At 39.6% G+C, this 26,601-nt stretch overlaps 1 protein-coding gene across 5 annotated transcripts in view; it reads right to left on the bottom strand.

The window, feature by feature from the left end:
* Nucleotides 1-26,601, bottom strand: part of MAGI2 (membrane associated guanylate kinase, WW and PDZ domain containing 2) — a 674,980-nt gene that overhangs the window by 11,495 nt on the left and 636,884 nt on the right. For 4 of the 5 annotated variants that reach the window (XM_026046375.1, XM_026046373.1, XM_026046374.1 and 1 more), the window contains 2 exons: nt 26,388-26,531; nt 7,485-7,623 (listed from right to left, as the gene is read on the bottom strand). In XM_026046375.1, the coding sequence (XP_025902160.1) occupies nt 7,485-7,623; nt 26,388-26,531 (283 nt within the window). Of the gene's footprint in view, nt 1-2,285; nt 2,375-7,484; nt 7,624-26,387; nt 26,532-26,601 lie in introns of all 5 variants that reach the window. The other variant, XM_026046376.1, reaches the window with a different exon arrangement.

Here is a 26,601-nt window from a genome sequence, read left to right on the forward strand (position 1 = left end):
TCAGTACTCTGTACAGGTAGAAGCTGACTTAAATACATAGGCCAAGATCTTTTAACCAATTTTAAGAGCTTTAAAGCTCCTAAACAATTCAAGAACTAGCAAACTGCACTTTGGAGTTTTGAAATCTTTAGCTGCATGCATGCAACAGAAGCTCCCATTTTTTCATGCATTTTTGCAAGTTTAAATGGCCACTGGTTAAGCCTTCCAAACCCATGGTGCTGTGCACAGGAACAGAGCACTGAATTTGGGCAGTTGTCCCTTCATGTGGATGCACTTTCTAAATCACATTCCAGCACCTGCATCTCTCTTGTGCTATATCTGACTTCAGAGAAGCCCATAGAGCATTTTCAGTGAATAACTATTTATACCAAATGGAATAATTCCTACAAGAGAAATGCAGGCTCATAACAAACTGTCCTATATTGTTATGGTGAGAAGCCTCTCCTAAGATAGGTCAGAGCTTAGCTGATATGTCTTTTGATTACGAGATTGATCAGACATCATTTTTCGAAAAAAAAAAAAAAAAAAAAAGCCCATGGCAAAACTGGCTCTTTAGAATATTCCCACCCCACCAAAATTATTTTATTGAAACATGTGATAACAAAACATTTTGCAATGGCAAGCATACATTTTTATTTGGCTTGATAATACTCTTATATCTGTTAAAATATTTTGATTTCTGCTGTTGACCTAAACTAAATGACTTTTGATTTCTCTGGATATAGATTTACAGGGAAAAAAAAAAAAAAAGAAAAAGAAAGGTTTTGCTCCAAAACTCCCTGCCAAGTAACTAATCAGAGCACCATTTACTGCTGAGGGCCTGGGCAGAAACTGMCTCAAGCTGTATTTGTAGAGGATGGAAATGGCTATTTATTTCAGGAAGAAAGATTTATTTGCTCTGCCTGTTGTGCTATAACAGGAAAAGTAACAGGAAAAGTGAAGACAATAAATATAAAGTAATTTGTATAATATAAATGAATAGCACATGGTGTTCCATTGAACTCCCTGTGCTCAACAACAGAGACTTGCAAACCGCCCCTAATACCACTTCACAGTACAGACCTCTAACCTCTCCATCTCTCCAAATTACTTCGAGTGCAAAGGAGRGCACAGCAGGAGCAGAGCGAGAAGGATTTTGGAACAGGGCAATTCAGATTTCTACACTGTGCAGACACATCTCTGGCTCTGAACAGCCTGTTGTGCCGGATGAGGCCAGGGTGCAGCTCAAGCCACTGCCCTGATCCCTAGACGTGCCTAATTTTGTGTGAGCAAAATACAGGGGCAAGTCTGCATCCAGAAAATTCTTATTTTTACACCTAAATTGGAAATAAGCTGCAACCAGAATTTGCAAAAAAGCAATTAGAGCACCCTGATTTGCAAAGACACAATAGTTAACTTAGAGTTTAATGGTGGGTGTTGGGGGCAGGAGCTAACTCAAAGCACAGAGGGTGAGAGGATGCTYTCAGATTCCTGCCTTGCCATTTCCAGTCTAACTACTTCAGTGTGTGAGATTGCCCTGCTAGTGCCTCATAATTATAGCAACCATGAGGCAAAGTTAATAGCACTGAGACCTGAGTGCATCTCAACACTATTGAGTTTTCTCTGATGACAGGAATCAATAAAAATAGGAAAAGGGAGTTTTCTTTCCATTCCAGGTATCCTTTCTGGGCCATGACTCTATATTATGTGTTTGATGTATGTGAACTGGCTGTGCAGTAACATCTGATTTATGAAGAAAATATCAAGTGCAAAGGGCTAAGTGTAACTTCTGCATAGCCACTAGGTTTAAAAAATGAGTATTACACTACCGTTTTTTTCAAAAAAAATCTTCAATATTACATTAATTTCTTCAAGAAGCTGCATATAAATATGGTTTGAGATCACCATCTAACCTCCATCTGAAGATCATTAATGTTTGCAAGACAGGTACCATAAGTAAGGGGGAAAATTATGGCTTTGGCTCCTCAAAATGTAAGGTTTKCTACCTAAGAAATTGTATTTATAGCATTAAAAAAAAAAGGCCAGTATAGAGCAGGCCTATAGATAGCTGCATTTCTTGTACTTAAAATAATGGAAGTTGGAACAACCCACTGAAATACATCTGYAAAATACATAGGTGTTTTGCTAGCTTAGATATAGATACTCAGCTAGGAAAGAGAAGTGCAGTACCATTCAAAACACTAAGCCAGCTAATGTGCAAGAAAAAGTTGGGGAAGACACTATTAGCAGTGGTGAGAAATAAAAGCATATTAGAGAAAGATAATATACATGCAGAGTTTACAAACCGTGTCTTTAGGGTGGCCCAATAAGTAGAAATATGGGGACCCATGCTTGTCACTTTTCATGCACATGGAGAGACTGGAAGGTACCATTCCTAAAGGAAGGGGAGGAACAGCCTAGGACCAATCATTAGAATTAACAGAACCAGTGACATAAAGATATTTTACTATTGTTAGAGCAGAGAATTCTTAGTAAGTTTAGAATAATCGAGTAAAAAAGCTTATATGCAACAGGAAAGAAGTACATCTGTAAAGCCAAGACAAGTAAGCATGCTGTAAGTCCACAAATTAGTGAATGACTAAACTTCTGTATGTGAATATTTGAGAAGTTGATTCCCTGAACTATGGGATGGAGAACAACTCGAGGTGCTTTCTGAGGGAGTCATAGCAAGTGAAAAATCGAAGCATTGAATAATTCGGACTTGTGCTGATTCATTTGTATGCAAAATCCTTGTATTGGTCCCAACTCTGACATTTGCAGCGTTAGTCAGTGTGGTAGTGCCAAAACATTAACTGAGATACCTCAGTGCCCTTTTGAAACTAGTTACTGGTRAAGAGCTTTGGTGTGTTAACAGCAATGGCTTTGTATCTACTGAAACTTTACATTTTACTTGCAGAAATCTCCATTAAACAACCCAAAATGGATCTGAAACCCCTGTTCTTTAAAACCACCTGCATGTGTAGAACCCACGGGCTGAATCTTATAGGTAATTTAGCATCATCTGGAATCATTATTCCAAAAATTGACAAAGCCATTTAGGCTACCCCAGCACTCGTCTTGCACAAAACCAACTGCAGCATCGTTCGCAAGGCAAGGGAGAAAAGAACTGTTGTGCAAACCCAAGRGGAGCCAGGCATTTGCCTTGGAGCCCCAGCAAAAAGGATTTGAGTAAACCAGAGCTGTTTTACAGAGCAAACGCTGCAGGCAGATCACCGCTTTCAAAATCTGTGAATTTGGGGGCAATTACTGGGCAGTGCTGGGCAACTAAAGGAAAAGAAAACAAACCAAGAAGAGGATTAAACAAATAAGAACATTAAGATTCAGTGTCTCTGAAAACAATGGACAAACAGCTGGGGGGGGTTCAATTCAGTCACAATATAATTCAATTCTGGGGCTCTATGAGATGCATTTCCAGTTATTCCATTTAGTGGAAAGAACCTTCCTGCCCTATTTGTAATTATTTGGTTATATATTTCATTACTTGCAGATACTTGTGAATACTCCTGTGTTTTCTTCAGGTTTTGTGCAAAGGAGAGCTGCAGTTGGGAAGCAGCACAGCAGTAAGCGGGAGAAACGAGCTGCTGGCGCCGCTGCGACTAAGGATGAAACATCACAGGCTTTCCTGGAGATCTGCCGACACAAGTATTTTTTAAAAACGATGTTTCTCAGAGAAAACAGCACCTTCCTGGGGCTGATCCATCATTAGAATTAACTCGCCGGTTGCAGAGCTCCGTGCTGGATGGTGCGACTGAGATTTGTTAGCTTTATTTAGTCTTTAATATTATTGTTTTTAGACTCTGCGAGCAGTTTTCACACACGGTGCCTGTAGGGATGCCTCTTTCTCCCGATCCTGGGCTGCCCCACACAGACCTGCGTGCAGCTGCAGCTGCGGCCTCGCACATTCCTGCGTCCAGGATCAGGCTCCCACAGAGCGAGCAGGCAGAACCACAGAAGCGTCCTGCACCCGGTAGCTCCCATCCTCTCAGATACATGTTGGGACAGGGAACTGGGCAGCCATTGTAAGCCAAACCTCCGAGGTTTTAACGAAATTGCAGTCAGCACACACTGTGGTGGTGATGCTGTGTTGGTGCCAYGTGGCACACAGGCGGGCTCTCCAGCCCATGGGTGGGAATGTGCTGCCAGGCCCGCTCCTCTGGCTGCCCTATCCCCTCAGCATGTGCTGCCATCCGGGTTATGTCAGTGCTGCTCTCTGAGCTCCTCCGATGTCCCCTGCTGAGGAGGCAGCTACGGAGCGAGGGCATCATCCCTCCCCTTGCCCCTCCACAGACACCCCGCTACAGCAGCGCATCTTTCCACAGGATTCTGGCTGTCTCCCTGGAGAGCTGCTGAAATTGTTTTCCAGCAAATGCAGCAGCTGCAGCTGAGGCACATGATGAATTTGCATCATATTTTTTCTTTTTCCTTCCCCTACATTTCAATAGCGGTTCAGCTCAGCCTGCATCATCTGAGACTGGCTTGGAGACACCCATTTGCACTTGGCCCAGGCTCACATCGTGCAGTCAGTAGGTTCACATCCTCTCAGGAACCCGTTTTAAGGTTTTTTTTCACATTCTTTTCAATATACATTCTTCACAGATCAGTTCTTTATAACTGATGATATTTCATTAATAAAAATGCTATTTTATTGGTGTCAATCATTTCATTGTTTGAATGCAGTGCTTAATGATATGCTGACATATTTTGCACTAACAGGGCTACAGTTCTGGAATAAAAATAGACCAGATCACAGAGGAACACTCAAAATGTTGAAGATGAGAAGACCATAAAGTGATGGTTGCTTGGCCAGTTRCTTTAAGCCATCCTAGGTAAGCTTCGTTTTTCTTAACGCTCTGACTCCAAAAGCTACTGCTGTCAGAAAGATCTTTAAACACCAAGTTACTATGGCTGTCCTGGGAAGCYGCTGAGCTTTCCCTTGTCAGAATCTGTGAGTAATTATCAGGGAAAGGCTCCTGATTTTCTGGTCTTGCATTCATCTTCTGCTCCGCACTACTGTGGCAACGACTCAGTCTGCCAGTCTTTTATTTCAATATCAAGCCAAGTCTCCTTCCATTGATGATCCACAGAGCCGGACACRCTCTGGTGGCACCATAAAATATTTCTCAAATGGATTTGCTAAAAGCAAAGAATCCAGTGATTTTTTTTCCCCCAGTAAAGGAAGTTCTCAAAAACCTTGTTACATTCCAGTCAGGTAATTCTGGTAGGATGACGGAGGGAATAAGTATTGACTAGTTGGTCATACGACCTTGGTACCACTCTGTCCCTGAGTACTGCCACGATCTTCTCTGGTTTCAGCTTACATTACCTGGAAAGAACATTCTTCTCTGGGGGATTTTTTCATTATTATTCTGGCGGGAGCTCTTTGCAATGTGCTGATTTATCCCTGAGATTCTGGGCTTCTTGAAAAGTGCTCTTCAGTTCTAATCGTTTCTATTTGCTAGTGTCTGCTTTTTTATGTGGATCTTCTTTTGGTTCTTAGAATATTTTTCATAGCTTTGGGAAATAGCATAAAGAGAAATTTAATAATTTCAACAGGCATCTTTCTATTTTGTTCCCATTCTGCTTGCAGACTGGACAGAGCACTTCTTTTATCTGACTGCAGTGATTATATTAAGGAAAGCAGGAACACCATCCCTTGCTGTGATGTTTTTTGTAGATTTTGTGTGCATTGTAAAGTAAGTGCTGAATAATTTTATTGCTATTTAGCTACTGCTCTATGGAAAAAACATGGATTTCCAGCAGTTACTTAGTTCTCCTTTATGGAGCCATAAGACGGGGATGCAGTTAGGAAAATGATCTGACTAAACAGCATTTTTTGTAATAACTTTCATATCTCAATAATTTGCATTTCTATTTAGTTTTTAAACATTTCACCCAACCTTCCAAGTGTTTTTTTTTTAAATGTTCCTGTAAAATATTCTTGTTTCTTCCTGTTATTGCTAACTGTGCTTGGTTTTGTAATGGTTCATCTGCATATCCTACTTAGGTATTTTGTGTAATGGTTTATCTGCATATCCTACTTACATATTTTGGGAAAGGGAAAGTTTGGGCACATTTGTTTTCCCATATTTTGCATTTTCTCATTATTCCAGAATAAAGTATRTACTCTTAAAGAAATCTACACATGAAATCTCCAGTAAGCCTAGGGTTAAGTGCCATCCAGAAGAGGGWCCTTAAGGAAGTCAGACTCTGAATGGCTCAGAAGTGTGATCGATCCGGGTATTGATTTTCTGCATTTAGCATCCTCCGATGCGCCCATTAGATTAAACTGTTTTTCAAAGTACTAGGGAACTGCCTGTCTGTGGTTCTGCTGTTTGAGGAGGATTACTACTGCTAAATCAGTCATGAACTTTTGTTTGTTCTTTAATGAAGAATGCTGCTTGTGTCTCCAAAAGTTTTGGAGATAATCTGGATGTTTCTTGAAGGTCCCTCTGAAAGGATACGCTGGTTAAAATTGATATAAAATGTCCCAGTATGAATTTATCATGATTGTAAGAGGCTGAAAGCCATTTTGGCATAAAGCCACTGACTTTAACCCCCAGGCTGAGCATGCTAGGTCCCATCCTTGCTGCCCTTATTCAGAAATGCCCGACTGCTTGTAGCAGCCCAACATACACTATATTATCCCACGCGTCGTCTCATCCGGAGAGCTGGTGCAGTTTAGAGAACAAAATGATGCAGTTATCATATATACCCACAGCTGGCAAAATGCTGACTTCCAGTGGTGCTGACTTTACTGTCTACAACAAAGATAATGCATTTATGTTGATAATAAAGAGCTGAACCTACATTTAAGACTAGGTATTACTTTGCATTTTCATATGCTACTGCAGTTTCCGATCCTTGTGGGAAATGATGCTGGAAGTCCCAGAAGTCGCCTTGAAATAAAATGTAAGATGAGCAAGATGTAAGAAGTTTTCTCTCTGGAATGAGTGGTCTCCTTTTGTATTCAGAGTTGGCTTCTGCTTTATCATCTGTGTAAATTGTSTGAGTTAACGTAATGGGTGAGGATGCCAAAGAAATGCAATAACATTAATGCTTTGAGTTTAGTCCTGAGCCACTGAATTTTATAGCAACCAGATTAGCTATTGTGATTCAAAATGTGCAGAGAAGTACCAATAGAGGACAACCAGCACAGTTTATGGATGTATCAGCAACTCCCAGCACACTCAGAGATGCCCCTACAGAGTWCAAAGTGCTTCCTCTAATGCCCATATTATAAGCCATTGCCTGTGTCAGAAGAGTAGTAGAGGACAGTGATGTACACAGATGTATAGCCTTAAGTCAAGAAAGCACTTAAGCATGTCAATAAGTCCACTTGTAATCAGGTAAGCACTTAATTCCATAYTTAATGTGCCCCAGCACATTGCCACGTATAAATATACAATTGCTACTTAGCACAAAAGCAATATAAAAATTTATACAGATTCATGCACATGGAAAAAAATGTAAGGATGAAAACCCACCATATTCTGGGACCTGGCCTGTTCCACGTTTCAACAACAGCCGCACTCTCCTGCCACCAGACTTGATTAGCTCTATTGCTCTGGCATGTGTCATGTCCCTTGTGCTTTCTCCATTGATTTCAATAATTTGATCTCCTACCTGTCAGGTAAGAAGAATATTGAGTCAGATAGAATTGCAGTAAAATGATTGTTTCACAAAGAGACACAGTCAATGGATCACAGGTGACTTGAATGACAGACAGACACATCAAGGTAAATTTGTTCCTGTCTGTCTGAGGGATATTACTGGCAGATTAAATAACCTCCAAAATGGATTCTGAGCATGGTACATCAAAAGCTGCTCTTCTGCAAAATCAGTGTAATGCATTTGTAACTTGTCTCATGCCTTTGGAATTGCTTGATATGTTGGAATCACTTGAAAGCCATTATTTGTGGTACGGTCTAGCTTACAGCATTGCATAGGCCTGGAAAGACTGCATTGGATTTGCTCTTTTCATATGAAAAATAGAAGTTAATAATACAACCACCCAGCTTCATCACTTCAGTACCCAAATCTTGGTAGCAACCAACTTAAGCGCTATTATGAGGAAAAGTTTTAACCAAAGGGAGGTTAGTAGCTATGATGGCCACTGCACAGATTGAACAGATTTGTTAACAGTTCTCATGAGACCATGTTCCGAGCTCCATATCCATTCACGTTTCCTGCTCCAAGCAAGCACAGCCCGAGGCTGAGGCACCCAGGCAGATGAACGATCTCCAGAGCTCTCATTAGAGGCTCCTGCCACTGGTCTCCCAGTTGGCTGCCCAGTCAGTCGGAGTCATTATTTTTCTACCTCTATTTCTACAGCTGTAAACTAGGGCATTGACGTCTGTATCTGCCTTCTGCTCTTCCTCCCACTTTGCCTCCCACTGTGCTGGTTCAGCTCAGTTCATCTATTGCCTTTCTCTTAGTGAGAAGTAGCTGTAGCTGCTGTAGATACTAGAAGCCTGCTCAATGAAGAGGGCAGTCATTGCTTCTCACTGGGACGTGGCAGAGAGAACACGCAGGAAGCAACAGCCGCACGGCTCGTTTGATACCACTACCACCCACTTGATTGGCAAAAGAGCTAAATCTGCCACACAGTGCAGTAACGTGTGAGCACTGAACTAGCAGTACAAGAGCCTCCAGAGCTAAGGATTGGGCAGCTGCACTGGAGAAGCCTCCAAGGCAGGTGCCTCAAGGGAGAACCTCAGTGGGACCCCAGAGCCAAGGCTGATTTCCCAGAGTTGCATGAGGCGGCACAAGGAGCCCATCGGGAAGCACAAGGAGCCCATTGGGGAGCACAAGAAGCCACTGGGAAGCACAAGGAGCCCATTGGGGAGCACAAGGAGCCCATTGGGGAGCACGAGGAGCCCATCAGAACAGGCTCGGGGAGCACATTTGTCCGTGTCAGAAAAGCACATCTGCTCAGCAGGATCACACCAGGCTTGGCCTGCATCTACGGGGCTATTTCACAGTGGGAGGGATTGTGCATAACCCACACCTTAACATTACACTACTGCATTCATAAAGATCTCATGAGGATGGGCACTTCCTTTACACCCTGCAAGCCTGACCTGACAAAACCAGCTCTTTGCTAGCCTTGGACACTGAAATGTTTTCTGTTTTAACTACTGCACTTCTGTCAACTAGAAGTGTAACCCTTCAGAGGGTTTCCTTCCTTTCTGAGTCTGAAATACAGTGTTTACCAAATAAGTGTACATAATATGAAGTGTCAACAAGACTCATAGCATCAAAGAACACTGGAAGTGATGTCAAGAAGTCATCTAGTCCCTACTCTTGCTCAGAGACAGGAAGAATGCTGCTAAAAGCATTATAGGTAGCGTTTTTCAATAGGAATTCATACCTTGTCAATAGGAGTTGCAGGCTATTTTCTGAGCTCTCTCAGGATACTAAAAGCAATTTATTCCAGGACTTTACTTAACTAAAAAGCCATTGATCTGAATAAAACCTCTCAGCCCGGCTATCATTCTTTATAAATGCTGCACGCTGAACAGTGGAGAAAACAAACCAAACCAAAACAAAAAAGAAGTGATTATTCTGAGGAGAAAAGCCACACTTCTGCAATGCGGATTTCTTTCTGTGAGGATTTTCTCTGCTGAGAGAAATGCATTTATTTATCCTGTGCCACGCAGGATGCACTTTTAGACACAAATATGCAGTTCTAGACATTAATAATGACCTCTATGCCACACTGGAAGGCCTCTCAGATGCTCTCTGGCTAAGCAAACCTCTCCCTGGGCTTGGTTGGATGGGGTTATTCCTGACGGCTCAGGCCCTGGAGACATTGGCAGGATGTGATCTCTGCAAACCCCAGGGGCCAAACAAGAAATGCTCTCTATCACTTCTGCCACACAAAGACAGAAGATRGATTTACAGCACCTTCCCACAAGACTGCTACTAAGACAAAACACAGAACAGACTCAGCCTATCTGAAAAAAATCTGCTTCCAAATGTCATGAAGTAATTAAATCCTAGTAGGATAGTTTCATTGTAATTTTCCAGGCCAGGCTAAGCACAGAGGAAAGTATACTCAAAAATTCCAGTCTTACACATTCCTCCTTTTTTTGTGCCATGCTGTCTGGATACCTCATGTTTTGCACAAGGTATATAAAATGATCTTGTTAGCATGTTCTGAGAGAAGATATGCCAGATTAAATCAAATGAAGGTGTTTTTAACACTCCTTGATAAATAGCCTTTAAAACAAGTCCTGATGAAAGCTGTTCAGAGCACACACAGTCCATCTACCAAAATCTTCTGCACTTTCAAATAGAAAGACAGAAATTTTAATACAGTTTAATATGTAAAAAGGTTAAGTTAATGTCACAGCTTTTCCTCATGTCTGCTTTTCTTCTGTTCTTAGTAGTCATTACACAGCAACTATCTTGTATTAAAATAACCTTTTCGGTATCTCAGTGGATTAAAATATCTTTTTTTCCTCTATGGGCAGCATGTAGCTGTTGATAGTTTCTAATACAAAATTCCATTTGCAAATAACCTTGGAAAATGAAAAAAAAGCCAGGTGTCTTGGCTATGTGAGTTAACTGATTTCTAGGCATTTGTGTCTTGCTGGCTGATGTATAACTGAATTAGATGGCATTTGCAGCACAGGCTCAGTTCTGATTAGATAAAAAAAAAGAAGCAACAAGGAAGATAAATGTTATAAGCACTCTTACCTTGGTAGAAGCATCAATTAGGATTTGCACTCTTATATCTGGGGAATTCATGCAAAAGTGAAAGCTTGACCAAGGAGTGGTTTCCCATGTGTCTAACAAGGTATGATCCCCTATTTTTGCTTTCTTTGCAGTTAAGCATTTCTAATCTCCCTTTCCTCTCACCAAGTGGATTCTCTGATGTTTAGGATCGGATGAAATCGGGCTAGGTCCCTTCCCTAGGTGCAGGCATTAAAATGCTCTCTCACATACTCCAGCTCTGTCTGTCTCTTTTCTCAGCTGAATATTTTTACAAAGCATCAGGCCTGTCACAAATCAGAACTTTGAAACCCTAGACCTTCCTTCATATTTATTTAGAAGACAGGTCTCTCACACACCTCTGCTCACACCACTAGTGTAGGTCATTCACTGGGAAGGGAGGGTATTTCTGTCTTTCTTTACTCCTGCGGTTGTTTAAGAATTAGAGATTGGGTATGGCCACATACACCTGATAAGGCCAGAAGTAAGGACAAAGTATGTATAGAAACAGGCCTTGAAAACACCCAATTCCTCCCAGCAAGGCAGAAGCAATAATGTATGGATCATCTGTGAAAAAAATCCTTGTTCAACATCCATTGAAAGGGATTCCTTAGGCTCCTCAGATCTGTTTAATTTCATAGCCGTACTCTATTCTTTTCTGCTGTAAATTGTGATGGAATCACGGAATGGTTGAGGTTGGCAGGGACCTCTTGAGAACCTCTTGTCCAACAAGCAGGGCACCTACAGTAGGTTGCTCAGGGCTGTCTCCTGTTGGCTTTTGAGTATCTCTGCCCCAAAGTAGCACAGGGCCCTTCACTGGCTAGATATTGTCATGGTGATTGCTTTGATATTTAGATAATTTTGAAATCTAATCCAGTTCCTTCAAGTGCATTTGGACATTCTGTGAAAAGTAGCACCTTGCTGTTAACCATTTTTTCCTGTTATTTATCTATAAGTGTTTAGTTAATAATGAAATTATTGAATTCAACTGGTTTCATCACAGCTGTCTCTGAATCACCCTTGTAATTTCACACTTGTAATTCCAGTTCAAGCAAGCCTCTCAGAGCACTCTTTGAGAAGGATTATTTTCAGTAACCACTTTACTATAACCTATCTTCTTGTGAATTTAATGCAAGACAGTCTTGAAAGTTAAAAAGGAAGTGGTTTGTACCTCTTTCGCCTGTTTCTACTAGGAAATAAAAAGAAAAAATAGAAATAAAAGAAAATTAGGCTGATATGACAAGTTTTATTTTTCCATAACCTCTGTGTTGGTGGATCTTTTTGATAACAACTAACAGTTTATTTTTGAGGATAAAAGTTAAATGAACGTCTTTGTTTTATTCTGTTTTGAAAATAGGGGACATGTTTTCCTTTCTGTAGTCTACTACCAACTTTCTTGTACACCAAGATTTTTTGGAGATAATTACTAGTAGTCTAGAAATTACTTTTATCAAGTCACTGAGCATACAGGAACACTAGCAGTCCAGCTGACTTGAATCTCAATATTTTTGACTAAGTTTTATTCTGAGATAGGCTCACTTCCTTTGGTTGAACTGATATAGTAACTATACATTTTTTCCTGATGTTTCTTTTATGAAAGTCGATACAATGAACATTGATTATTTCAGCTTTCTCAGTGCTCTCAGTAAAGCGACAGACCTACACTTTTCTTTCTCTGTAATTTAATGTATTTGTTACCTTTTTTTCTTGCTTTTTCTGTTTTCCTTGCACACTGCTCAGATATTACCCTGACACATTTAATCCATTATTTCTAAGACACAAGCTGCCTTATGTGATGATACAAAGCTTTTCGCATGAAACACTAGACTATTTTAAAAGATAAACTTTAATGTAGCAACATGGTCATTTTGCACGGTATTTAGTTTCTCTATCATTTTACACTTCATATATTTCATTTTTTTGTCAAGAAATTAATAGAAAAAGGCAATTCCTGAAGCCTAGGGACTTAGCCATGCCTAAAACGATACCTGCAGCTCCCGTGCAGTGCAGGTGCAGTTTTTGCATGACAGTGTGCAAGGACAAGAACATCCCACCTGCCCAGCTTTAAACCCACAAAACAGCATGGCAAAGACTGGAGAGTGTAGCCCTCGAAAGTCAAGATCTTAATCTAATGAAGCCATAGGCTGCTTTCAGCTCTGTAGAATAAATCTTAATTTTAAGGAGTGTTTGCAGGGTGCTGAGCTGCACTGAGAGCCAGCCTGATGGGCATCCGCACTGTCCCCAGAGCAYCCTCGCTGTCCCCTCGGGGCGGCCGGCACGCGACCCTGAGGAGATGCGCTCGGATCTGCCACGACTCCRGCATCTTTTACACACATTCCTTCCACATTACGTCTCTGTCTTCCCACCGAGTGCAGCCCTGGCAGCATTTGCAGATACAAACGCCTGCCCAAACCCACTACTTCTACTGACCCAACAGCGTTCAATAAGGCAAAAGCTCCTCAATAATATCCTTGCAATGTGCACTAACAATGTAAACACTGAATGCCTATTTTTTCCCCTTAATGCCTTTAAAGTTGAATATTAATGATTTAATATTAWAGTAGAATATTAATGATTTAAATGTAATTATGAGAGTAGTTTGTGTGTATGCAGAATGTCTCTTAAAAAAACCTGTTTCAGCTCAAGTTAATTCAGACTCTTCATCCATGCGTAAGAACAACTGAGCTATAAAATTGGGCAGCATGTTTTCTGGCAATAATGAGAAGATAATATTCCTAAGGAGTGTTTAAGTGACATCACTATTGATAGGTTAATTAGAAAGAAAATTGTAAAGCTTCCCTGAATCATTAGAATAAAGTGCCTCTAGTACATGTGAGTTTTGCTGCAGACGCTTTGTTCTGCACATATTTTGTAGCAATTACTATTTGCCTTGTTAAAGCAAAGCCAATCAGCTCATACAAACTGAATTTCAGAAGCAGGAGAAATCAGAAGGAAATCTATACAGCTTTAATACAGTAAAGAGTTTTCTCCTTGTCCAAATGTACTTTTGGAAGGCTGGTGATAGCCTCATGTGCACTTGTCTCTGCTGGTGTGCGCGGAGCGGTCTCTAAGCAGGTACCCAGTTCCACTTTGCACAAAATGGAATTAATTGCATAAGCATGTTTTCATTTGATGCTAAATGAGGAACTCTAATGATAAAAGCAGCCTCAAATGATTTGTGCAGAGGGCATTGCTATCTGTCATTTTATTAATGCATTTTGTAATTAAACCTCACGAACGAAATTAATTACGCTTAATTCCTTTTTACACGAGCATTTCATTTTTATAACTGAAACACTTTCCGCATATTATTTGTTGCTGTTATTATTGTTAATGAGTCCAAAAGGCCAAGAGACTGAGCTTGGAAATGGAACAAAATGGCAGCTCCAGGGTATCTATTTGGGTAATTTTCCCCTAATATCACCGCCTGCAGTCAGGCATTGGCCGCATAGCTGCTGTGCTCTCCTCACAGCTGAGAATTCAAATGGCATCAAAATCCCACATGCAACGTGTAGCCTGAGAAAAGCCGTTCAGTATTTCTAGCTTTGGACTCCCTTGAGTGTATTTTAAGTATCTGAGCATGGCTTTGTCTCTAAGAGACAGAGCATTTCTCTGTGGGGAAATTACAGCAGTGTGTCCCATGCCCCTCCTGAAGCAACCAGCCATGCAACTTTTGAGCTCTTTTCCTACAGCTGACCAGCTGTTTAAGTGGGGGGAGATGTGGAGCAGGTGTTGCTCCCTRCCTCTGGAATATCTGGCTCCGCTGGCCTGCAGAAAGCTCTGGTCTTGCTGCCTGAGCAGGCGAGAGCCCAAGGCAGAGAAAAGAGGGGCCACAGGACATGGACCTCGCTCAGSTGGTATAGAGCAAAGACGGCTTTCACACCACTCCGCAGCAGGACGCAGTACTTTTTTTCCCTCCAATTTTCACCTTTTCCAGACAGAGGGAGAAACATGAAAAGTACTGTGACAGACACAGCTTGGAAACTGGAAATTGGGCATAACAATGTCTGTGGAGAACAAGCTGTGCAGGAGAAGAGTTTGCAATGGGGCAAATGGTGGGCAGCTAACAGGAAGCAAACGGGTCTTACACTGCTATGGAAAAGGCAATGCCTTCTGCAGCACTGCTGCAAAATAAGCCATACACCTGGGAATTAAACATACCAAAGATATCATCTTTAACAAAGAAATGTCATCATCTTCCTGGGTTTAATTGATATAACATTTTTTTAATACAACCAGGAGGACTTAGTGTAGCATGCACTGTCACTGCTGCTTTCATGAATGGGATACAGTARAGGTTGTTGAAAAGAAGAAATCTGCTGGTATCTTTTTCACGGTCTCAGCCAATTCCCATTGAACAAAAGAGAAATAAAGCCCAAAGAATTCAAAGGTCCTACCTACAAGCCCAGCTATAAGTGTTCATGGAGATTGCTTCCATGCAGGAAAACGGAAGAGAAAAAGAATTCTGATAAACCACAAAAAGGTTTTGAAGACAAAAATCCTAAAAATGTAAGAGCTAATCATACCAGTGTGGAGCCTGACAGAGAACCTAAGATCTCAATTGGATTTAAAGCAGAAAAGACCACAGAACAAAAAGACTTAATCCTTTCCATCAGTATTCACTAAAGAGGAGGACAGTAAAATTTGTGCAGAAGGTCTGCTGACCACAGGGCTGCATCTGAGGATCTGATCTCAATTGAAGCGTCAGTGGAAAAGGTTTTGGAAGAAATTGATAAAATGAATAGCAAAAAAAAGGCCACAGGTAGATGGTATTCATTCATGACTGTCCAGGACTTCCAATATGAAGCCACTGAACTAGTAGCTACAGATTGTAATCTACTGTTTAAATCAGTAAATTGCTTAGTAGAAGAGGAATAGAAAGTGGCAAGTGTGACACCARTCTTTAAGCATGGTCCTGGAGACTAACCAAGTGCATCTGATGTTCACTCCAGCGGTCCGATGGAATCAATAAGAAGTGTTAGGATTAGCTGGCATATGGATAATTATGATATACTGTGAAAGGGTCAACGCCGCTTTTGCAGAGGAAAATAATTCCTCACAAATCTACTGCAGGTCATTGAAGCTGTCAGTGACGATGCAGATAAATGAGATGTCGTTGACACACTGGCATTGTCAGAAAGCTTTTAACACAGTTCTTCCATAAAGGTTCTGCTGTGTGATGAGAAAGAATAGTGTCTTCTAGATAAGAGGTTAAAAATATAGGAAATAAAAGCCTGAAATAAGTGGTCAAAATCAAGAGACCTTGCCATATTGGTTATTTTGTTCAGCATATTTGGAAATGGCATGAAGAAGAGGTTGGACTGGGGTGATAAGACTTAGAGACAATACAATACCATGCATTGTCAAACCTAAACTTAACATCAAAGGCTCTAAAGAAGATAGCACCATACTGTGCATTAAAACAGCAGRTGCAATTCCACAACAATAAATGTTAAATACAGAATATGTGAAACTTACATTCACAATAACTCTAAATCAACCATTGCCTCTGAAGAAAGGTATCTCATAGTCCCTGTAGTTAGTTCGGTGAAAACGTTAGTCCAGTCAAAAAAAAGCAAGCAATGTTAACCACTAGGGAAAGAATAGAGAATAAAGGCAAGCCCATCATTAAGTCTTTCAGGTGCACAAGGATCTTGAAAACTATTTTTTTTTCTGGTGCTTCCACCTCCAAAAGCATGTGATAGATTGAGAATTCTTTTGGAAAGGCCAGATGAGGTTGGTCAGAGGTCAAGAACACCTCCCTTATGAAGCGAGATGACATGCACTGATAATCTGTAGTGGGAAAGGGTGTCATGCCTGCTGGATATGGATATGATCCAGCTCAGCAAAACAGAGAATGATGCACAGAATGAAGAATCTATCTTGAAATTGTTGTATTATGAAAAAAAACAAACAAAAAAAGGATTTGTTTTTCAAACAATGTAGCGTTTGACCTTGCAATTTATAGTACAACAGGGATGTCAAAAGCAAAAGATTCCAATAAAGGATTTTTAAAATGGTGCTTGTTATTAAGCATAAAAGCCTGGAAGAAACTACCAGCATAAAAAATCTGTTAACTGCTCATTGCCAGGGGATTGATTTTGTTATACCTGGTGAAGGATCATTTCATGCTTATCCTACTCATTGCATTCCTTTCCTAATCATCCCCTGATTAGTCTTGTTGGAGTATGAGCTGGATATGAATCTAATATTTGTATTCTTTTATCTTCAGAAGTGTATTTTCCAATTCCTATGTATTGTTATTTGGGAGATACAGATTATTGCATTCGCCATCCCTGCATTTGCACATCTCCTCATGATGTGCTTCCATCATCAGTTACCGTTTGTTGTGTTTGACATTTGTTTCTAATATCTTMAATTCTTACTTTCTTAAAGTGAGAGCTATTTCATTCTGTTGACCTTGAAAGATTTGTAAATCTTCTGTAAAATATAAATTCCAGTACAGTGATTGTCTACCAGTTAAGTATTCTATTTGCAAAATTTTATATTAAGCAATTTTAAGTAAGATTATTAATTCCATGCTCTTTTCCACAGATAGCTAAGGGCCTTGTTAATAGGCACAGAATTACAAAGATGCTTTCAATGTGTCACACTGTGTATAAATTTTGAGAGAACGATGCTAACTATATATATGACAGCATTCTTTTTCCTTATCTCTCTGCAAAAAAAAAAAAAAATCTAAAAACACTTCTGCTTTTTAGAGAAATGCTGAATTCACCTACAGTTGATTTACTCTTGATTTATTAAGCTTTTCGACTGTCAAAATACATTTAGTATCCCTGAGGCTCTCATTTTGCATTTCTCTGTAGTGCAGACAAAAGGATGTTGATCAGTGTTATGTCTACATGTCAATACAGCCTTCCTTGAGTTCTGCCACTTACCAGAAACCAGCACGCCAGCTCATCTTACCCCAGGCTGGTGTACAGATAACATGCTTGAGTATCCCAGCTGAATTCCCAGAGCTCACATCAATCACACCCAGTCACACGGCAACTGGGGTTAGATGGTGATATATGTAATAAGGAATTGGCATGTGAATGAGATTAYCCCAAAGGGACATGCAACTCAGAGGGAAAGCATAGCTAAACACCTTTCTGTACTGTTCAAATGGATCACAAATCACAGAATAAATGGATGGCACTGAAGATATCTTTGTCTTTATGTCCCATCGTAATGACGGTGTTGACATTCACTGAACGTTTACTATGGAAGTAAGATTTATACTACTGCATAAACTAAGCCAGGTGTGCCGCAGGATTTAAGAGTAARCACTACTTATACAGAAAAGATTGGCTACTTAACTGACACCAATCACGGAGCAGGCATTTGTCATTCAGATAGATGCACAAGAACCTGTTGTCTTTTAGCCGAATCGAGCTAGCAGGGCACTGTGTGCTCCTGCAGCGTCCTTGTGTCCCAGACCTGTGGGTGCAACACGCTTTTCTTTGCTATCTAAATATAGTGACTTTTCAGTGGGACTTCTGACAGCCATTTCAAGCCTGCATTCACTTGGAGCACTTAGTGAGCTGAGATCACTAGAGGTCCCTTCCAATCTCAACCATTCTGTAATTCTGTGACTTCCTTCTGTGACCTTCCTTGCTGGCTGACCTCGCTGCTCTTCTCACTGCTTTCCTTGCTGTGAGTAGCATAAAYCAACAAGAGGCTTTCCAATCACAACAGCCTCTTCTCTCCAATACTTGAGCACAGGACTTTGCTGCCTTTTAAGAACTGGAGACCTGCCCAAGTCAGTGCAAACACTGCTTCTCAAAAGCTTCTGCTTTCTTTCTGTTAGCATCCAAAACAGGCATCCAAAGTTTGCCATGGCAAAAACAAAGCATGACACTGCTCAGTCCTGTGCTTATTTTTAGACACTGTGGTTGTCCCAAATGCTTGTAAGAAGGTTGATCAAGCTGTTCTTGCATTTCTTGATTAGATCTCCAGCATTCTTGATTAGATGAAGAAAGGTCTGTATTTGTCATCTGCTATCTCTACTGCATGATAACTGCTTTTGTCTCCTATTTTTACTCCTTTTTGCTCTAGTCATCATCAAGTGAGCCTCTAATTCTTTTTTATTGTATTTGCGGACTCTAACATCTGGTGTATTCCACTGGACACTTTAATGTGGGACTCTCTAATGTGGGGCTGACCAGAGATGGAGCAGTCTCAACAAACATTCAGGTCTTCAAAACGAGATCTAGGTGAGTCCTCCGTATCAGTGCAGATCATGGCAACATCCTCTTAAAAAAATCACTYGCTGAAAAGAAATAAATCATTCATTCTTCCTTTCTGTGTTTCTGGGGATAACATCTGACAGGAAACAGTCAGTCCTGTAGATGGTCAGTGCTTTTTCACATTTATCTCTTCTCAAAGGGCTATAGAGAGCTGTAACATAACCGTACAGATACTTTGTTCTGGAGGGATAAAACAAATGTAGTAGTACATTTGGAACGTAGAATCACAAAACTTAGGAGGAAGTGTCYGTATGTGAACCTAAAGAAACTGTATATGATCAGCAGAGAGTATTTTTTTCCTGTTAAAGTTTAACTGTGTAATGGGAATCTCATACAGGAGTATATGTAGTGGTAGCCCAGCTGGTTAAGCTTTGGTTTTATTTTCTAAGAAATAAGACAACAGCTATGAAAGATACTTTTATAAAAGAATGGTAATAGATAGCACATGATGACTGGTCTGAAAGGAAGTGTATTTTGTTCAAGTCTCAGACTGGGAATTCCTTAATTGATGGAAAGAGATGCCTTTGATCTTTTACAAACCTAAAACTCATATCAGCTAAAAATGGATACACTGATAAAGTGACTCGATGAAGATTATGCTAAATGKGGTTTCACACAAGTAATCAAAGAAAGCTGAAATGTTAAAACATATCAAGAAGAACACAGAAGAAAAAAAAACTGCTTTACATGATAAAAARCCTTTCTAAACACTTTCAGGACATAATTACCTAAAACTACTCTGAACTTTGCTTTCCTTTCAGATGTGCCCCACTGTCTGGGGCAGAGTATTTCTGTATCTCCCAGAACTGCTCAAGCGCTTCCAGCACACGTGACTTGAGGTGTCTACTCATGCTCAGGAGCGTCCTGCTCTGGGGAGACAGGTGCATAGCCCCTTGTTAAACTCCACTGTTATGCAGAGGGTAGGCAGTCCAGACAGACTGCTGCCTCGGTGTTGACTATTCCTTGAGACATCTAGGATCTAGTCTTGATCTTCCACACTTTCTCATGGCAGATGTGCTTGGCAATAGTCAACTTTCACATGACACCCTACTGTTTAGAAGTCCAGCCTCTAGGCACTTCTGTAGGGATTTCCAAGGGAACTCTGGCTTAAAAGTAAGATTAAATATCAAGTCATTATTAGTTTCATTGATGCTCTGTCCCTTGCTGCAAATAAGAACACAGAAGTCATGTTATCAGAAGGAAAAAATAGAAGCAATTGCATGACCTCACATTTGGCAGGGAAMTGAGAAACTCGGATGCTGTCTAATATTTGACAGTAGTTTCATATATAAAACTTACGCCTTCCATGGTCTGAAACTTCATCTATGTTTCCTTCCAGATAAGACAAACTCCTTGCATGATTGCCCTTATGGCCTTTAATATTGAATGTTTTTAGTTAGAATTAGAGACATTTTTGTTAGAATTAACTGTGATGTAGGATAACAAAGTTTCTTGAATAACCATGAGGAAAGCTGGCGGGAACTGGATTATCATGAGAAAGGATGAAATACAGAAATTATGTTAGTTTTCAGAATCTGGTCAATCTGGCTAAAACATAACAACTAGGTCACTGTTATAAGGACAGTCTCAATGTGCTACTCACTCAGCAAGTTAGAACAGAGCAAAACAAAAATTCCTATGGAGCAACAGCACAGATGTTCCTTGTCAACACTGTAGAAACTTCCTGTGCCTTGTGCCTAGTTTTAGTGCTAGCTCTGTACAATTGAAACAGACAGAGATGCAGAGGCAGCAGGAAAAGCAATAAACAGGAAAGGAATGAAAAGTCAAAGGAGGACTGCAAAAYGAAAAGATCTAAAATTCCGCAGTGCTTGTATTTCAGAAGTCTGTTTTGCAAATATATAGGAAAAATGTACAAAAGAATGAGGAAAAATGTAATATTAGGAGATATGAGAAAGTTAGAGATAGGGCTAACTGGCATATGTGGACTGAGAAAAATGAGTTGACAGGCCAATGAAACTAGAAATGTCAAAGATGAGATGTATGACTTTCATTGAATAAGTGGAAAAAAAGGATGTAACTCACAAAGTGACAAGATGACACAGATGTACACTGCGTATAAAAAGAACATTTCACCCTCATTCTTCATGAATTTCATATTCGCTAAACCCAATTGTGCAAGATACTCTCTATCTTTGCAGCCTTCAGCTACAGGCTCTTTGTTCTTTGAAGCTGTTTCAATAAGCATGCTGGCTGGAAGAGATATCATTCAAGGCAATAAATGATCTGTTGATCATATCTTACACGTCTAGCAAACACTGTGAACATCCTTAACAATCCTCCTGAGAGCAGTCAGTAGCTACTCTAGGGGTAGGGATTTGCAGGAAGGACTCAGCTGATCCTTGTTCTCATAAAGAGACCAGAAGAAAACCATGAATAAGTCTCTATAAGTAAATAAGTCTCATCTTATTTACGGTAAAATTATTAGTAGTACAGTTTGAATCTCCAAAGGCTGGAGGAACTGTGCTCTACTTCAGCTGTTATGACCCTCATCCTTGGTGACTGGCCTATGCTATTATTAAAGCTAATGTGTACCTTAATCTTGCCTTACTTTGACACTAACTCTTGCAACTTTATTTCCCACATCATCATCACTTGTCTTACCACTAAGTACCTTCTCTACTTTCTCCTGCTGTTAGGTTTACTTGGATCTGGAGTCCTGATGTCCTCCGCCTCATACCAGCTCTGGATACAAAATATCAAAGGCACTAATATTTATCCTAACATTTTTTCCTGGTTCTTTAAATGCATCCTTATCTTTCTGGAGCACAAAAATAATCCTACTCAGCTCTTCTTTCCTTTTTGTCACAGTGAAGTGGCAAAGTGGACAGAGCCTGGCATATCTGCTATTCCATTTTATAGAGGAAAAGTGGAGATAAATTCAGACCACTCAACAAGCTTTTCTTTTTGAGTTTTGCATTTCTTTTTCTCCTAAAATCATTTCCTTAAATCTTCAGTACTCTTCCTCAGTACTCCTGATTTCTAAAATGTGTCTCTTTTTGTAAAATATCATTTAGTTTACCAGAAACATTTTGAGTCACTTCTAAACTTCTCTAACCCTTCACCAAGGAAGGCCTCAGAATTCACCATTTACCTTGAACTGTGCTCAGCTGACAGAATTAACAGCTGGTTGAATCAGCTTCAGTAAGGCATTATCTCTACAGAGGTCTTTTGCAAGAAATCATCAGATCCCTTACCCAAGAACTACAATGAAAGCCTGATGAAGCTACTTTGYTATGACTTGACATGTGGGTTCATATGTAGCTACACAGTTATTGCTGTGGCTCTCCAAGACTTGCTGAGAACAGGTCACCAATCACGGGGGCACAAGACGTATCTCACAGAATGTCTGACGTTGGAAAGGATGTCTTGAAACCCTCTATTCCAACAGTCATCTGSAGAATCTCTTCTAGCTGTAAACTTCTGGCTGCTTTGGTGGACATTTCCTTCCTGTATCTGGTGACAGACTCAACCAAGTCAGATTAGGATGTATGCCTGAGCTTTTTGCAAATAGAAGTCTCAGTGAACATAAACAGATGAGGACTAAGAAAACTATGTTTACAGTGAAGGAGTTTTAGAATTGTTTTTAAACAAATCACATCAGAACTGAAGAGATAACGCAAAATCTACCTAGGCAGAAGGGCTGTTTGATAAAAAAGCAATATGCTAGTGAGACTGGTGAGCTCAATATGACATCAACTCATCAGTCTTCCACCTTTCAGAGTCTCAGAAAAATWTGGCAGAAAATGGGTCAGAAAGCTCCATCAGTCACAAAAGGGAATTAATGACTATTTTAGAACTAGTATTCCCAAATGGCTACTTCATCAGCTCTTTCCACAGGAACACCAAGTGTCCAGTTTCCCATTGCCAGTAAGAAGAAAGATAAGATTTTCTGGTTGGAAATGGGGAAGGGACAACAAGCTTTTATTACATCTTTTTTTTTCCCCATTCCATCTGCCTTTTCAAAGCCAGATTGGTCTGGCAGGACCACTGGAAGCAGGTCACCTCCAGCACTCTGCTCTATTTAATCTATCAGTCAGTTCTCTCATCTGCTTCCAAGCTTCATTTGAGTTCATAAGGGCCTGAAGATTAAATTAAAAGTGTCATGAGGATGCTTTAATCTTGATTTTACTTTCTCCCTGTCATCATGGTCAGTTGGTTCAATTGGCCTTTGCTCCCAGCAAAGGCATTTCATATTCCTTTCACACTTACCTTCCTCACTAATGTATCTATTCTAATTTCTTTTATAAAACATAGTTTCATATATTTACACCCAATCTTAAATTTCACTTCATGGCTCCATGGCTGTATGGAGCTATGGCTCCWATCTCCATAGCTGCTATGCATAACACTTCTATATATATTTAATCCCCCCAAACTTTTGAATGTGTAATGATAAACAYTCACATTTTTTAGCACATATCGAGGTAGAACTTAACTGTAGGGCTCATCCCACCACTGAGGTTTTGCACTGCCCATTAGCACAAGGTATAAATTGCAGACTAACTTGCTTATCTGGAGCTGTCTTCAGTWACAGGTTACATTGCTCTAACTATACAAAATTACAAACTCAGTACTACACATGTAGGTCTATCACTCTGAAGGTACTTTACATGCTTTTATTTATTCTTGTAAAGAAAGGACATTTGTAACAATATAAGTGGGCCTTTATCAGGTTGGCTATGACTATACTAACAACAAAATACCTGTGGAATAATTAAATTAGTAATTAAATCTATATGTTTTAAAGCTAACATTTCATTATATAGCCTATTTTTTCCAACAGTTTAGTGGCTTMAATTCTTGTTTCCTTGGCTTGGTTGGTGGGAAAAATGGTGGCATTGTGATATTTCTACAAGCAAGATGTGCACCTCATTTTATCTGCTTGATGTTTGTCTGCAAGGCAGATAGTTAAATCAATGATTTTCTTTTCAAGGAGGAAGAAACAGGAAGCAAAACAGGGACAGAAGCAGACCATGAGATGAGATGCCCCTGATTAGATGCCTCCACATAAACATCTCTGTGCTGAAAGTGTAGGGTAAGAGATTTAGAGATGATGGTATACGAAGTCAAAAGGACTGAACAATTTTTGCATGTTTCCTATAGAGCTGCATCTGTGAAACACAGAGATACAGAACTGTAACAAGCAGGCTGAGTCTCCCAGGCAAGGGGGAATGAACCTGCATTATTGATAGAGGATTAAAATTAGGAAAAGAGATTTGAGTACAAAACTCAGCTTCTTTTGCTCATCTTTCTATATGCATTATTCCTCTTTGCAATTAAACACATTTTAAAGTTATTTTTATTTTGCAGCAGCTGTTTCTATGCCACTTTYGTCAATCAGTTACAGGTCACTGGAGATAAAAGTCTTGCAAGTTCCAAACCCATTTGTGGCTGTCAGGCTAAAATGGCCATTAAACAAGAGCAGACTCAGTGACAGGGCTGCAGGGTAMGGCTGATTCTCAGCAACAGCATTTTTAAACCAGCATAAAAAGAACCTAAGACAGAAGTGCCTGGCCAGACTATGAATTTCTATAGTAGCTGCCAATAAAGGAAGTTTTAAAAGAAGATATTTTAGAAAATAAATGAGCATTTTTCTTGATAAAACATGAGATTTTCAAAAAGGGCCATGTATTTATATTGCATACTTTGCATACTTATGCTATTCACAAAGTGGACTTTATTTCTGTGGTACTATTCAACTCATGCACAGATTTTAATAGGTCAGATTTCTTTGCCTAGTACAGCTTGAAAAGATCCCTCTTAAAAGCTAGCATCCCTCAAAGTCTGCCATCATAGCCACACGCTTCCAAATATGTGATTCCAGACCTTATTAAAAACACAATTCTTTATTTTTTTCCTCGTCTTTAATTACATTATGGTTAATAATGTATGCCATGTCTTTTTGTTAGGAACAACTAACTGCAATAGCAGTACAGTAAAGGAARACATCAAAGAAAAACAAGTGAAGATATTCTTGAGAGTTTTGAAATTCTTTTTAACGTTGGTTGCAGATTAATTCACCTATATTTCATTCAATAAATATTGTGGGAATAGTTCTCAGTTACTGCGTGATGACCTGGGCTGGTAGCCAAAGTTATTCCTTATGCTATTGCTTCTTTCTGCAAATGCCCAGGACCAGGGGTTTGAACCCCATGGCACAGCTCAGGACTAACAGAATTCTAAAATTCTACAGAGCGGACAAAGGAAGAGTCATATGAAATATAATAAGAAATCCTCGCTTATATGCAGTAGGTCTCCATCTGTTTCTAAAGGCTTGCAACTGCAAGTTTACATTGATCACAATGCTCTTTATAAAGTCAARCTTGATGAGATTATCAGGTTTGGGAATAAGAATCTGCTTAATAACCACTATCTTTACAAAACACATTATCCTGTAATATCCTGTGATAGTAATAATTCAGTAGTAAAATAGTATAACACAATTTCCCTTGTCCGTCTTCATAATTAAATACTGCTTCAATAACAAGGCTGCACCAATATATAGAAAGAGAATCCACAGATTCTTGGTGGTTTCTCACCGTTGGAGGATTCCCCTACTCCTTTTTTTTTTTTTTTTCCTTTTCATTCACTAATCTCTAATGTTTTAATCTATTGATATGACTTGATAACTTTATGCCCTCCTTTTGTTCAGCTGGGCAGATTAGAAGTATCTACTTTTGATGAGGTTATTTTTCCCACAGAGAATGCATATTTTTTTCATTACGGAATTTTAAGTGAATGCCATAATTTTATTGATATTGGTATTTGAATATGTCACTATTACTACTTCTACCAATTCAGGACCCACACAAACAAACAGTGAGAGATGATCAYGGCAGAGAAAAGTGAATAATATCAATAAACAAAGGTGCCAAGTACTAGTAAGCAATTTACTTCAATTAGTAAAATAAACCAGCTCAGATCCTAGGTTTCGTAACTGTCAGATGAGTGACATCTATTTACCGCTTTGCTTTTGTGCTCACAAAGTAAATGTTAATTATGCTGATAATATTATCACAGAAGTACACAGGAGTATCAAATTCATTGATAGAGATTTTAAAGTGCTTGGATTCAAATGAGAGATAAAAAGAGCAACACAGTACAACAAAGAAAAATCTACTATCAGCAAAATGTAATATATTAATTTCCCAAAGAAACTGTACAGACTTACTATATATTTCAAGTGATTTTCCAAGTCTTCCTGGAATAGTTTGTATTATCAGAGGTGTTTAATTGTTTAAACATATTTAGGGGTAAAATATTCCTTGGGGTCTTGGGGTCTATTTGACCCCGTCACCAAATACATTTACTATGAAAATGCAGTTTACAGAAACTCTTATAACATATTTCTGTGAATTTTTCTAATAGGCTCAGTTTCAAAAGAGTAATTTTACTTACCCTCATCCTTCCATTTCTTATTGCTGGTCCATCTTCTGCTAACCGCAGCACATACAAATCCATTTTGTATTCTCTTCCTCCTCGAATACTGAACCCAAACCCTTTGGCTCCCTTCTCCAAATCAACTGTGAAATAATCAAAGTCCTGAATGGACAAATATAGAATGAAGCACAATTAACCATATGAATATGAATAGGCTGATTTACATTCAAGA

Source organism: Nothoprocta perdicaria, unplaced genomic scaffold, assembly GCF_003342845.1.
Source record: "Nothoprocta perdicaria isolate Ctin4 unplaced genomic scaffold, notPer1 scaffold_44, whole genome shotgun sequence".
NCBI lineage: Eukaryota > Metazoa > Chordata > Aves > Tinamiformes > Tinamidae > Nothoprocta > Nothoprocta perdicaria.